We start from the raw sequence: 12,656 nt of genomic DNA on the forward strand, positions 1-12,656 counted from the left end.
TGCCTGAGTTATTACTTGCATGTGTTTGTTTTTCCCCACCATGGAGGTGTTTCCACAAAAGGAGACCCTGAAAAAGATTCTTAGAAATAAGTTCCACCCTTCCTGCATTTTCCAAAGAAGAACTCAAGTTAAATTTCGCTTTGAGTACACTCCCCAGGACAGGGGCTTAAAGACCTCAAGATCCCACAAGACTCAGACTGGGAAGCCGACCGAAAGCACCTCCGTTGCTTTCAATGGGATTTCTCCAACTGTAGTTGGTGCAAGGCTGTCGACTTGCAGTCCCCAATAAGCTTGGATATCTGCATCCAATACACAAAGGCAGCCGATGCTTCTGGATGCAATACGCAGAAGAAGGACTCGACATTTGTTTCAAAGGGATGGGATCTCCTCCAATATTGCACGCATATTTCAAGACCAATGACTCTGACATTCCTAATTCCTAAGGGGGTAATGATGCTCATGTAACTAGACTGAATGTAGTTTACCCAGAACTTAATACACAATTTAACTTGGACATAAATCCGATGGATTCTAGTGCTCTTCCAGTTAAATGTTGTTGTTGTTGTTGTTATTGGTTGTAGGATTTAGGCATCAGTGTCATGTGGACATAAAAGCTAAAGGACAGAGCAGTTCCAGGTTTTGAACTGGAGGCTTTTGCTCCTACAAAATCATTAGGTAAATCTAAGACATGAAACTGTGTTTTCCTCTCTCTTTTTTCCTACACTCATGAGGCCTGTTGATCTGGGGCACGTTCAAAGCTCCCTAAGGTTCTGTTTTCTATATTAAATGCCCATGTTGATGGTGAAAAAGAAAAAGGAAAGTCTAAGTCTCCCAAGTAAGCTTGAAACGATTTCACCATATTTAATTGAATTCCTCCCCCACCCCACCCCAAGTTCTGAACTTCGGAGTGAAATAATAAATATTAACCTTTCACGGCATTTCGAAGTGCGGATTGCAAGATAGTAACATCTTGTTAATTTCAGATTATTGGAGCAGGGCAGGCTCCCCACTCCCCTCCCCATTCCAAAGGCCTTTTGTCTCTTCATTTCACTAATGCCTTGGATTTGTTGCCGGTTGCCAAGTTCTATTAATGGGAAGGGGGGAGAGAGGAGGGGGGAGAGAGATTGGGAAACGTTTTCACCCCTTTCTTGTCCTAAACTGGACACCAGGATGCGGAGGCCTGGTTTAGATTACTCATCTTCTACCATTCAAGGGTTCCTTTATCCACTTTTTGACTTCCTCCGCCCGCTTTTTAGAAACGCTTGGGCACGATCCGGCCTAACAGAAGCAGTTTTCAGTTCCATTGATTTCGGGGGGAGGGGTTAAGCATTTTCTTAATTTACGATTCTAATCCTAAATACACTTACTAGAGAGCAAGTCCTATTGAATTGAACGTTGAGGTTGCCCTTCTAAACTGAGGAGTCTCAGAAGCTCTTAGCTGCATTTGGAGGGCCCTTTTGCCTTGGTGCAAATTCATTTCAATGGAGCGTGTGCAAAATTCCATGATGGATCGTTCACCCTCCGCCCAGTTATTCACTGTTGTCACTGAAATTTATGCTCACTTTTTGCATACATTCTCACTGTATTCTAAATAAACTGTAGCTTCTGTGTTGTTAATGTTCTGTTCCATTGATATAACTCTGATGAAGCATAGGTTTTGTGCTTTTGTTTCCAGTGAACCGCTTGGAGCACAAGTGCATGTGTGGGATACTCTTCTGATAAATAACCCGGCTTTATTATTATGTATTATTTTCAATAACACCCCCCAAGGTCACTGGAATTCGGAATATAAACCCATGGGGAGGGGGTCCCAGGAGTTATTCCTCTTTCTCCTCAAATGGAACAAGTCTTCAATGATCACAGAAGATACTTTTATTCCACCCACAACACAAGAATCTCTGTGGAGGGGATATTTGAATTGATAATGCATAAACAAAGGTATTGCTTGTGTACCATGTACTGCATATGAAACTTAATACGACTGTACCACTGGACAAACTACTGTAGTTATATGTTATACTTACATGAAAATCAATAATGATTTTTTAAAAAAAGTCTTCCAATGATCCCATTCCCTGCAAAACGCACACCAAGGAGTCCTGTGGCACCTGAAAGACCACGGCTGCACTCCTCACCCCCGCTTTCCCTGGGAGTAAGCCCGGCTGAATTGAATGGGACTTACGTCTGAGTAGCCACGGTTAAGATGGCAGCCTTGGCCTAAATTGGGGCGGGGGGAGAGCTGGCGGGGCCCTGGCTTTGACGACCAGAGTAGCAGCAGAAGCAACAGACGACATTGCTCTTGCTAGGCCTACTCTGTTTCCTCTTTGGACTGGGGTCCCCTCGGCTTCTGGGTCCCCCTCGGCTACCCTTCTTCCCAGTGGGACAGGCAGGGTTCGGGCCTTCCCCGCCCCCGCTGCCCGGCCCTCTCTCCTCCCGGCCTGCTTGCCCTCCTGCCTGAGGCTGCCCCCTCCGAGGGCGAGCGAGGCCTGCAAGGCCGAGGAGAGGAAATGAAATTGTTCTGGCGATTACGCGGCGGCCTGTCCGCTTTCCGCAGGCCTGGCGGCAAGCCTGGCGGGCCGAGGCGTGAAGCCGCCCGCTTGTCTTTCCCCGGGCAAGAATGGGGCCGTTTTCGCGCTCATTTGCCGCTTCCCCCGAAGCCTCGGCGCGAAGCAGTGAACCTGAAGCGCCCCTTTCAGGGCCTCGATAGGGACTCTTTTGTCACCGGGGCCGGACTCTGATCGCCCTGACAGGTGAATCCAGGGGTGGAGGAGGAAGGCAGCCTTCTCCCCCCTCAACCCTCCCACCCCACACACAACACAAGGCCCGGGGGTTTCACAAAGGCCAGGGGGAGCCTTTCCACCCCGGGGCCACGGGGCACCCTACAGGCTTCCCTGCGCAGGGCCGCCAACCCACGACCAGGCCTCAGAGAAAGAGAAGCCCAAGGGGGCGTCGATAGGGGGGGCTCCCATTCAGAGCAGCGTTATGGCTTAGCCCCTGAATCTTGGCCTTATCAGGAGCCTTTTCATGGGGCCAGAGGAGGAGATGAAGGGGAGGCCCGAATGGATGGAGGAGGGAGAAGGGGAAGCCCCACCGAAGCAGGGATAACATACCTGGGTGCGCCCCATCCCCGCAGTTTGGGGGAGTGCTGCTGCTGCTGCTGCTACTACTACTGTCAGGCCTTCAGCAAATCTGGCCTTTCCCACCTTTGTCCTCCGGTTTTCCTCTTGCCCTTGGCCCTTCCAAGCCTGCTGCCACGGTGGAGCAGCTGCTCTGGAGGGTACAAGGGCCCCGGGTTAGAATCCCCGGCATCCCGCAGCAGGAACGTCTCTCCTCTGCAACCCTGAGAGGTCAGGCAAGGCTGGCTGTCCCAATCTTTTGTGTTTCTGTGAGCAGAACCTATCGCCCCTCCTGAGAGCAGGAGAAGGTGATTCGTGGCTGGAATGCTGCTGCGTTGCAGAGCGATGGACCCTTGTAAGGAAGCTTTAAAGGAGCAACTTGAATTATTGTTACTAAATCCAAGGGGGCTGGGAATAACAGGACCCAGTTGTGTGGCTCATCTTCTTCTTTCTTCTTGTGGCCGAGTAAGATTGTCTTCCCTGAAAACAGTCTTAATGGTGTGTGTCCATAAGGGACTGCGGAGGGCAATTCTGGATCCACACGTCTCTCTGGCAACTCTACTGCTGCTACTACTTCTGCAACCACTGCTACTGCTGTAGGTAGTTTTGCATTGCTCAAAATTCCCAAACTACATTATAATACCTAATAAAGGTGTTTTTTTTAAGTGTTCAAAATCTTCACAACAACCTTATAGGGCAGACTGCTATTATTCCCACATGGGATAAAGATGTGTGACTGTATGAGGATATATTGCCTCAGACTACTCATTTACTTCAGGGTAAGGTGACATTTGATCTGATTTGCTGTTCATTGCCTTCACCATTATACTAATTATGTTACTGTATTTTAGTGTAAGAGTACATCATTTATTTTAGGAAGACACTAATAAGCTTAAATAATAAACTAATTTCTCTAGGTGATGTACCATACATCCGTATACAGATACATTGGCATATGTAAGTAAAAGTCTGCTTACTGTACAAATGAGCAAGGGGTCTTGTACCAGCATCCGCTCCATCTCAATTTGAGGAGATGTTAAATATATGTTATGCATATGTTGTCTGCATTCTATAACAGTTATACCACAAATATCAACATCCTTGGACTTCACTCTCTTCATAATGCTATCTATTAATTGCTAAGCTTTTGTGTGCTATAAAAGAAGGTTTTAGTTTACTAGGCCCTCTTTGTGCATCAGTAAATAAAGAGAATAAAGTAATATGACAACGTTAACTATAGTGCAATAATTTATTGGATAAATCATCCTGGATAGATGATTTTCTAGACAGATAAAAATATAATAAATTATGAGTCACTGTCGAATGAAAACTGTTTTGAATAGCAGGAGCCAAAGCATGTCCCTCTATTGAACAACAAGCTTTGTCCTGTCTGAAAGCACAGAGTTATCCCTTGTTGCTTATTACTGACAGGTTATTATAATCATTCCTTATTATTTGAACAGTGCATAAAGTTTCAGGATTCTAAGGCTGCAATCCTATGCAGTGCAAACTGATCAACACTAATTTGGGGAGAAAGTAAAGGCTGGAGGTAGCCAACGTGGTGTCCTTAAGACATTGCAAGATTACAGCTCCCATCAGCCCCAGCCAGCATGGCCAATGGTCAGGCATGATGGAAGTTGGAGGCCAACATCTGGAAGGCACTGTCACAGTTGGCTAATCCTGGGGTAGATGCTGGTGAGAAGGGAGTGGCAATAGCAGGAGCAGTTATCTAAAGGTATATCCAAAGGTAAGTAACCCCAGGATAAAGAGCAGGAGCTTGTGTATATTTCACCCCTTCTGTTTTCTCCTCACCTTTTTCTCCCTTTCCTTTCCCCATCATTCACTCACACGGGCTGAGAGACAGAGAGAGAGAATCAAGCCTTCTCCCTTTCAGTGTTATATAAAGCAAAGGCAGCCTGATTATGAGGTTAGAACAATGTCAGATTTGGGGAACTACGGGTGGCTTTGAGGGACCGTTTTAATTGGCTTCGCTTCGTTCCAAAAAAGAAAGGTCGCCTTCATTCATTCATTCATTCATTCATTCATTCTCTTTGCCAGCTAATGCCAAACATTTTTCCGGCACATTCCCTCACGGATTTGTGGGAATTTTAAGGCGGGTGGGGGGACCTAAGTGTCAGCCAAAACTCTTCCAGTTTACTCGAGTTGGTAGCTTCTTCCCATAGCATGGTTAGGGGGAGATTTCCTGTCCAGATCTGTTTCTCCTGTTCTTCTGAAGATCTCCCACGTCCTAGAGACCAGCGGGATGCAGCCCGTTTAGGGTTCGTCGAGGATTGCTCCATAACCTTTACTTACCTCCATGAATGAAATTCGTGAGTGCTTCTGAGCATGCGCAGAAATACGATCACTTAAACGCTGCAATCCTAATTCCATTTATTTGGGAGTAAATTCCACTGAACTCAATCGGACCTGGTTAGGACTGCAACCTTAGTTTGCTTTTTAAAGAGATTAGACCAATTCCTGACGGATGCGTTTATCAATAGCTTCAAGTGCTCAGTGCAACTTGCAGGTTTACAGGCAGCATACGTGTGAATACTAGTTGATGGGGAGCAACAACGGGAGAGGGCAGTTGCCTTCCTGCCTTCTCTGTCGACTTCCTAGAGGCAGCCGTTGAAAATCAGGCAATGGAGGCTGGTCCACTAGGAGAACGACAAGCAATTAAGAAAAAGAAAAAAAAACCAAAATTTAAAACGCATACACTCCAACATTTCTCCAATGAAAATAGAGACATCCTAAGAAAAAGTGGGACATTCCGGGATCAAATTAGAAACCGGACGACTTCTCTAAATTAGGGACGTCCCTGGAAAATAGGGATACTTGGAGGATCTGCACACTCTTTCCTGTCCCACACACACACGTTATATTTTTATTTGAACTTAGAGGCTCCGCAAACATTTCTGTCAATCTACCGTTATTGGGCCAATCAGATCCCTGCACTCCTCAGCCAATCCCAAAGTATAGCTATGGCAAAAAGGCCCCTCCCATATGCCCCTAAGCAGAAGAACCATGTGATTGATAGGAGTGCCCAGTGTGAAGCCTTGCACTCCATCTGTTGTTATGAGGGCTAACCTGCAGTCACAATTATTGGTTTAGGAGTGCTGCCTTTAAGAGCAGTCCGAACCTGCTCAGAGCTGTCTCCTAAGGCCACACCCACATCACAACGCACATTCTTTGTAGCTAGCCAGGAGAAGGGTGTGGTTGATAGCTTGAGCAGCTTTTCTATTCTGAAAATGTGTTAAGAGAGAGCAGTGGTGGAGAGATTGTGTGAGTATCTTTCCATTCGATGTACGGTACTTTTTGCTTAACCACTACTAGCAGTTATTTTTGTGAATGGGGTTGAAGGGTTGGGAGAATAAATTGTGGGTGGCTTCTCTGTGTGTGGCAGCTATCAACACTTGTGTGTTATTGCAACCTTAGGGTTTGGGCGTGTCTAGGTTTGAGGGGGAAAATATTGAGGTTTTGTGTTCCTGTTTTTCTTTAGATTGAAAAATGCTGTGGGTTTTTGTTTTTGTTAGTTTGGCTACTGTAAGAACAGGACGCTGGACCAGATGGGACTTTGTCCGGACTCAGCCGAATCTTCTACTGTGGTGAATGTACAGTACTGTTTATGCAAAGACTGTCTGTTGTGGAATCACCTTATTAACTACAAACAAGTTCTTCATTGGGTGAGGAAGGTGCACCCTGTTGCATGCTCATGGGATTTATTTATGAGGCTCATCATTCCTAATTATGTCTCCTCTCCTCATGTATGTGAAAGGAGGTTGTGGTTTGCAAGGAGGAGTTGATATTATAAGTTAAATCCCTTAAGCTTCATCACGCTTACTTCTCCATAAGTCAATTGGCAAAAGCCTCCTTGTCTCCATACATTTAAAAAAGAAAGACAATAGATAGAGGATCTGGAGACTTAAAAGTCCTCCTCTGTCACTGGCAGTGTGCGGTACATTTCTCTCATATTCTTTCAATCGAAGGGGTTGCTATTTAGCCATGACTTAGAGCAGAAATGAAACAATACTCAGGTTTCACTTTAGAGGCTAGCAAATGCATTTTATTCCATAATCTGGTGAGGAAGACGTAGAAATGAATAAGCTGTGGAGGGGGTAATATTTTCACATAGCTCTGGAAATTAATAGGGTCCCTTTTTAAAAGTCCTGTGGGGTATCTTTAATATTAACCCATTCGTGCTGCAATCCTGTACATTCTTATTGGGAAGCAATCCCCATGGAATTCAGCCATGTTTACCACTGGATAATAAGCAATTGTAGCATGAGTCCACACTAGAAATTATGGCAGCAGGGCCTCATTCTGAACACTTGGGTGCTAAGTATTAATGAAGCTGCTATGATTACGCATCCCCTGTTTCTTTGCAAAGGATGAGGACAGGGAGAGAATCAGAGCAGGTGGAGAAGAAAACAACTTTTCTCCCAGCAAAGAAGCAATTGTGACTAGAGGGGCCCCTTCTGAACAAAAGTAAGACATTTTCAGTTTAGTAAGGTGTTGAGCATTGCTGCTTTACAAATAGTTAAGGGACCATGGTATCTTTGTAAAGAAGAAGGATGGGGAGAAACCAGAAATTGGCTTATGCCCTCATGACCTTTCATTGGCCAAACCCCCTTGACCTTTGAGAAGCTCCACCAATTCTAGTGAGTGTCTGCTGCAACTGAAATCGGGCATGGGGAACCTGTGTCCCTCTAGCTTTTTCTGGACTTCAGCTCCAGTCAGCGCAAAGAAAGGTCAGGGATGATGAGAGTTGTAGTCACAACATCTGGAAGGCCAAAACTTTCCCAAACACAACATTGTCCAGCATCCTTTCCTCCCCATCCCTTGGGTCAAGTGGGACTCTTAGGTTCTGTTCGCCGCCGCCTGTTCCATCAGCATAGCCACCTATTGTTATCACCATCATCATTATTAATTTCTACCCCACTTTTCTAATTAAAACACAAGATGCTGTGGACAATTTAAAACACACCATCAATATTAAAATGAACACTAAGTTTAAAACAATCATGACAGCAACTGTTATTATTAAAATTTATTCAATCTCCATAGGCATGAAATACCGATCTGCAGCTACACTCAACAACTCTTTTCAAAGCACTGGGGTTTTGGGGTGGGGGACACAGGAACAACTTATAGGATGATGCAGACCATTTTTTTGGAGAGGCCAAAGACAACCAATGTAGAGCAGTAATTTTCTGTTCCAGGTCAGAAACTCCAAGTTGGAAGGAGGCTGAGAGAGAGAGGGAAAGTGTGGAAAGTATCCCAGTATAAAACCAGGCTTCAGGTTGTTTCCCAATACACATTCTTTAGTTCTCAGCCAGGAGGACCAGTAGAATTGCCCTTTAGGTACATGCAGAGTCCTACCCAGATCTCAAGGCAGACCTGTCCTTTTCCTCAGGAATAGGAAGGTGTTAGCATTTCTCTCAACACTGAATAATTTTTCTAAAACGATGCTGGTGCTAAAGTCTACAGGGACCTCACACCCTCGGCCCTGGAAGTCCTTTGCAATTCCCACATGTATGGGAGATGAAGAGTGATGGCAGTGGCTGTTCTGCCTTTATCTCTGGCATCCTTAACGTAATTTATTGGAGTGAGAGAAGGGCTCTGCAGGCACTCACTTCAAGCTATCTTAGCCAATAAAACTGCTCCCCATCTCCACTTCCATGGTACACTTTTAAAGGACATTTCCTCCAAAGAAACCTGGGAATTGTAGTTTGCCCCTCACACAGCTACGGTTCCCAACGCACCTGGGGAAACTTTGGGGGAAATGTATAGTGTGTGTACACTTCTTGAGAAATCTGTTTCCCTGAACCCATGTATTTAGGCTGATGCAGTCAACCCAGGGCAGAAAACAAGAAGGGGAAGATTGCGGGGCAGGGGAGTTGGAACCCAGGAAGCTTTCTTAGACCGAGTCAGACCTCTGTGGTCCATCCAGCTCGGTGTGGTTTGTTTGCACTGCCAGGCAGCCGCTCTGCAGAATTTCAGCTTAGGCCGAAGGTGCCGAGAACCGAACCGGGACCTCCTTGCACGCCAAGTGTTTGCATCACAGCGCAGCTAGGGCTCCTCCCCTTGGAAGAGTTTTGCGGAAAGGACTTGGGTTGAGGAGAAAAAGAACGATTAGCTGTTCAGGAAGGAAGATGATGTCAGGCTGCTGGGGAGGGAGGGAAAACCCTGGAAAAGGGAAAGGGGTCATCGATCCCTACCAAGAACTCCCATCATGCCCTTCTTCCTGTCTAAACCCGGGAGGTGGCTTTCCTGAAATCCATCCCTTTGGGCTGCGTAATGGGGTCCCCTAATCCCAGACGTGCGCTGCTTGGATGGCTGCCACTCCTTAGGGGCGAGGAGGAGGATGGTTTTTCCTGGCTGGCCACGTTGCATCCCCGCCGTTCCTCCACGGCAAAATTCCCCTCTCCCATTGTACCTTCACAACAACCCTGCGAGGAGGCCGCCTGGGCTGGGCGGTCCCCACCCCAGCGATCGCAGCACTAGGGTGGGAAGCGGAGGTTCTTTATTCCAGCCCCACTCCCACCGCACGCCGGCTCTCTCCCCACATGTGCTGGGGCTTGTTTTCATTATTTTTTATGACTTCGCGAGATCCCAGAGGCTGGGACCTGCCATTCAAACAAGACCCGAGGCTGCGCTTTATATTTCCCCAAAGCAAGGTCGGAAATAGAGGTAGTAAGCAAACGGCTGGAGGAAACGCTGGAGAAGCGGGCAGGACACACACACACACACACACACACAGGCTCGGCGGCAGCAGCGGTGGCTCTTGAGATTTCCTCCTCCTTTGCGTGGAGGAGGGTCCCAGGCATGTGCGCCCCCCTCCCAGCTCCACGACCCCCTCCTGCCCCGCCAGGGATCCGAGCCACGCGCTCTTGCACCCAGGCGCACCCTGGGGGAGGTGCTCGGCCGGAGACAAAAGCATTTGTTGGGCCCCGGCCGGAACAAAAAAGAGCGAGCCCTGGGGAGGGGGGAAGCTGACCCCCTCCCTCCACCCCTCTCCCTCTCTCCTTCTGGGATTTGGGGAGAAGGCAGCTCCCAGCGCGCTCCTCCTTAATCCGCCTTCCGAAGCACAAAGCCCTCTCGGCTTTTTCACCCCCGAGATGCAGCAGCCTGGAGAGGCCACTCACCTCTGGGTTGCAGCCCAGACTGGGAGCGCGCAGGCTTCAAAGATGGACTAGCGCAGCGCTCTCGCTCTCTCCCCCCCCCCCCGTCCCCAACCTTCCCCACCCCCCTCCCAGCCCCACAGCGGAGAATCGCGGGGTTTCCCAGCCCACAAAGCCGCCTTTCCTCCCCAGTCCAACGAGAGAGAGAGAAATGGGGATCCCCTCCTTGGCTCAGGACACAGACCTCGATCGCGGCAAGATTTAATGCCTTCCAGCCCCAGGAAGGGTTCCCTGCCTTCCTCGCCGCTTTGATTCCCAGCGCGCCTTTCCCGGGTTGAGAAATCGGATCCCCCGATTTAATTTCTGCCCCCACCTCACCTCACCCCACCCTCTCCTGCCTCCCCAAGACCCACTGAACATGAGGTGGTCCGCAGAGGCCGCAGGGGTTAGGGGGCCAAACGCCCTTGCAACCCCGGAAGCGAGTGCTCTCCCGCCTCCGACCGCTGCTTCCAAGTAAAAAGAAGCATAAAGTTTCGGGCGACGGAGTTCCTTAGGACCCCAGCTCAGATCCCGGGCGCCTTCTCCTGGCGAGCAAATCCCCTCGACCTCCAGCGCGCTGAGCGAGTTTCCTCGAAGGCAAGGCCCGTGGAAATCGAGGGGATCGACCCCCGAGTAAATGCCCCGTCGCGCTTTGCAAAGGGAAGGGAGCCCAGCCAAGCAGCCCTCGGTTGTGTGCGTATCCCGAATTTCCCTTTTGTGCGCTATCCTGACCTGTCTCATAACCTTGTAATCCACTGGAATATTTTCGGGACGACCTCTTTCTTTTTGGATTACCCTACCGCCAACATGGGTTGTTTTTAGCCCTAGATACAGCACATTTAGAATTATTATTATTTTTTTAAAAAAGAATATTTTATATTATTGCTGCAGTACTAAGAGCCACAATGTGGCTGCAACATAGGCAAGGCTCCTTGATCAGGTCAAGAGATGGTCAGAAAGTCCTGGTTTGTTTTCTGCAAATTTGCAGGGGAATGGGGGACACACACACACACACACACACACACACACACACACACACACACACACACACACACAGCTTGTCTTGCATTTCTCTTTAAATGAATGGAAATTTCTTCCAACAGGCGCCGAGGAGGCTTGCCTTCAACAAGGAAAACCAGGCCAGGTGCCGCGCCTGAGAGGGCTTCCCTCATTCCCGAGCAGGCCACGTCGTAGGAAATGAACTAAAGGAAACGGACTGTGAATTTGGGATTTCCATTGGCCTCCCGGACTTCTCTGTTTCCCCGGGTCGTAAAGGCGCCCATGCAGCCTTACTGACTTCAGTGCCACTTAGCTGAGATTTTCATCCCAGAGGGCATCGCATTTTTCTCCTATTAAGCATTCCAGTTGTAAATATAATAAGCCGCCCGGGATCTGGACTTATCGCAGACGTAGTCTGTGAATTAAAAATTACCGTCTCCGTTACTGTTACTACTAGTATCGCTACTACCACCTAAAAAGAACGGTGGTGCCAAGAATAGTAATGTAGTGGTATTTGGTGGGGGGTGGGAGTGTCAGACTCTGTACCCAAAAGCAAGCCCGAGCCCGAAGATTGCGATCTCCCAAGAAAGAATGCAGCAATTCAGACATTTACTTGCAACGATGTCGCTGAATCTTGCTAAATGTGGCAAGGAGCGGGAGGTCGCAGATGATACGGATGGGGGGGGGGAGGTTAAGGCGTTTCAAAAGGAAAAGCAGAGCTAATGCTCTCCCATCTCTGTGAGAGAGGCAGATAGAGCGAGAGGGATCCCTGGCTCTTGCTGCCCGAAATAAATGGATTTGCCCGTGCTGAGCAGGAGCCGACGACCACCTGAGGCCGCTGAGCAGGTCCGGATTCTTTTGCGAGGGGGCGCGCAGTGAAGCCTGCTTTATTCTCTCTCCCCCCCCCCCGCCCATGTCCACCTCCCCCGCTCCTTTCTCTGTAGACTAACGCTGGGGATCCTTCAGCGTTTCAATCCCTCACTGACATGTCCGTGCAGAGGCATTAACATTATTGATTGCTAATGGGGGAAATCCAAAGTTTCTTTGTGAGCGCCCAACCCGAGCACATGTTGGGCGCCGCCGCGCGCAGACCCGGGAGCTGAAAGGCAGAGCGGCGCTTGGGCGCATCTCGCCCTCAAAGCGCCAGGATCGCCTCGGCCCAGCGGCGCCCGCTTGCCAGATCAATACCTGTCCCCGGGGCGGAGAGAGACCGCCAGTTTTCTGCAAAACTCACCTAGCTCCTTTTTTTTTTTTTTTAAAGCCACATAATCGACCCCGCGGTATTGTATCCTCCTGACCAGGACCTTCCATGGGGGAAGTTGGTGATTCAGTTGCCTTGAATAGCTACTCCTGTGTGTGGGCGAGATGATAGATAAGATAT

General features: G+C 48.5%; 1 protein-coding gene and 1 long non-coding RNA gene across 2 annotated transcripts in view; one reads left to right on the top strand and one right to left on the bottom strand.

Moving 5' to 3' along the window:
• NEBL (nebulette) overlaps positions 1–3,329 on the bottom strand; it is a 190,435-nt gene extending 187,106 nt beyond the window's left edge. The window contains exon 1 of the mRNA XM_081163171.1: positions 3,111–3,329. Within this exon, the coding sequence (XP_081019297.1) occupies positions 3,111–3,125 (15 nt within the window). The 5' untranslated portion in view covers positions 3,126–3,329. The remainder of the gene's footprint in view (positions 1–3,110) is intronic.
• Positions 1–11,765, top strand: part of LOC308569421 — a 33,972-nt gene extending 22,207 nt beyond the window's left edge. The window contains exons 3-5 of the long non-coding RNA XR_014000712.1: positions 6,650–6,799; positions 7,504–7,601; positions 11,380–11,765. This is a non-coding gene — a long non-coding RNA (uncharacterized lncRNA). The remainder of the gene's footprint in view (positions 1–6,649; positions 6,800–7,503; positions 7,602–11,379) is intronic.
• Positions 11,766–12,656: the final 891 nt, after the last annotated feature.

This window comes from Podarcis bocagei (genome assembly GCF_964188305.1).
Source record: "Podarcis bocagei genome assembly, chromosome: 12".
Taxonomy (NCBI): Eukaryota; Metazoa; Chordata; class Lepidosauria; order Squamata; family Lacertidae; genus Podarcis; species Podarcis bocagei.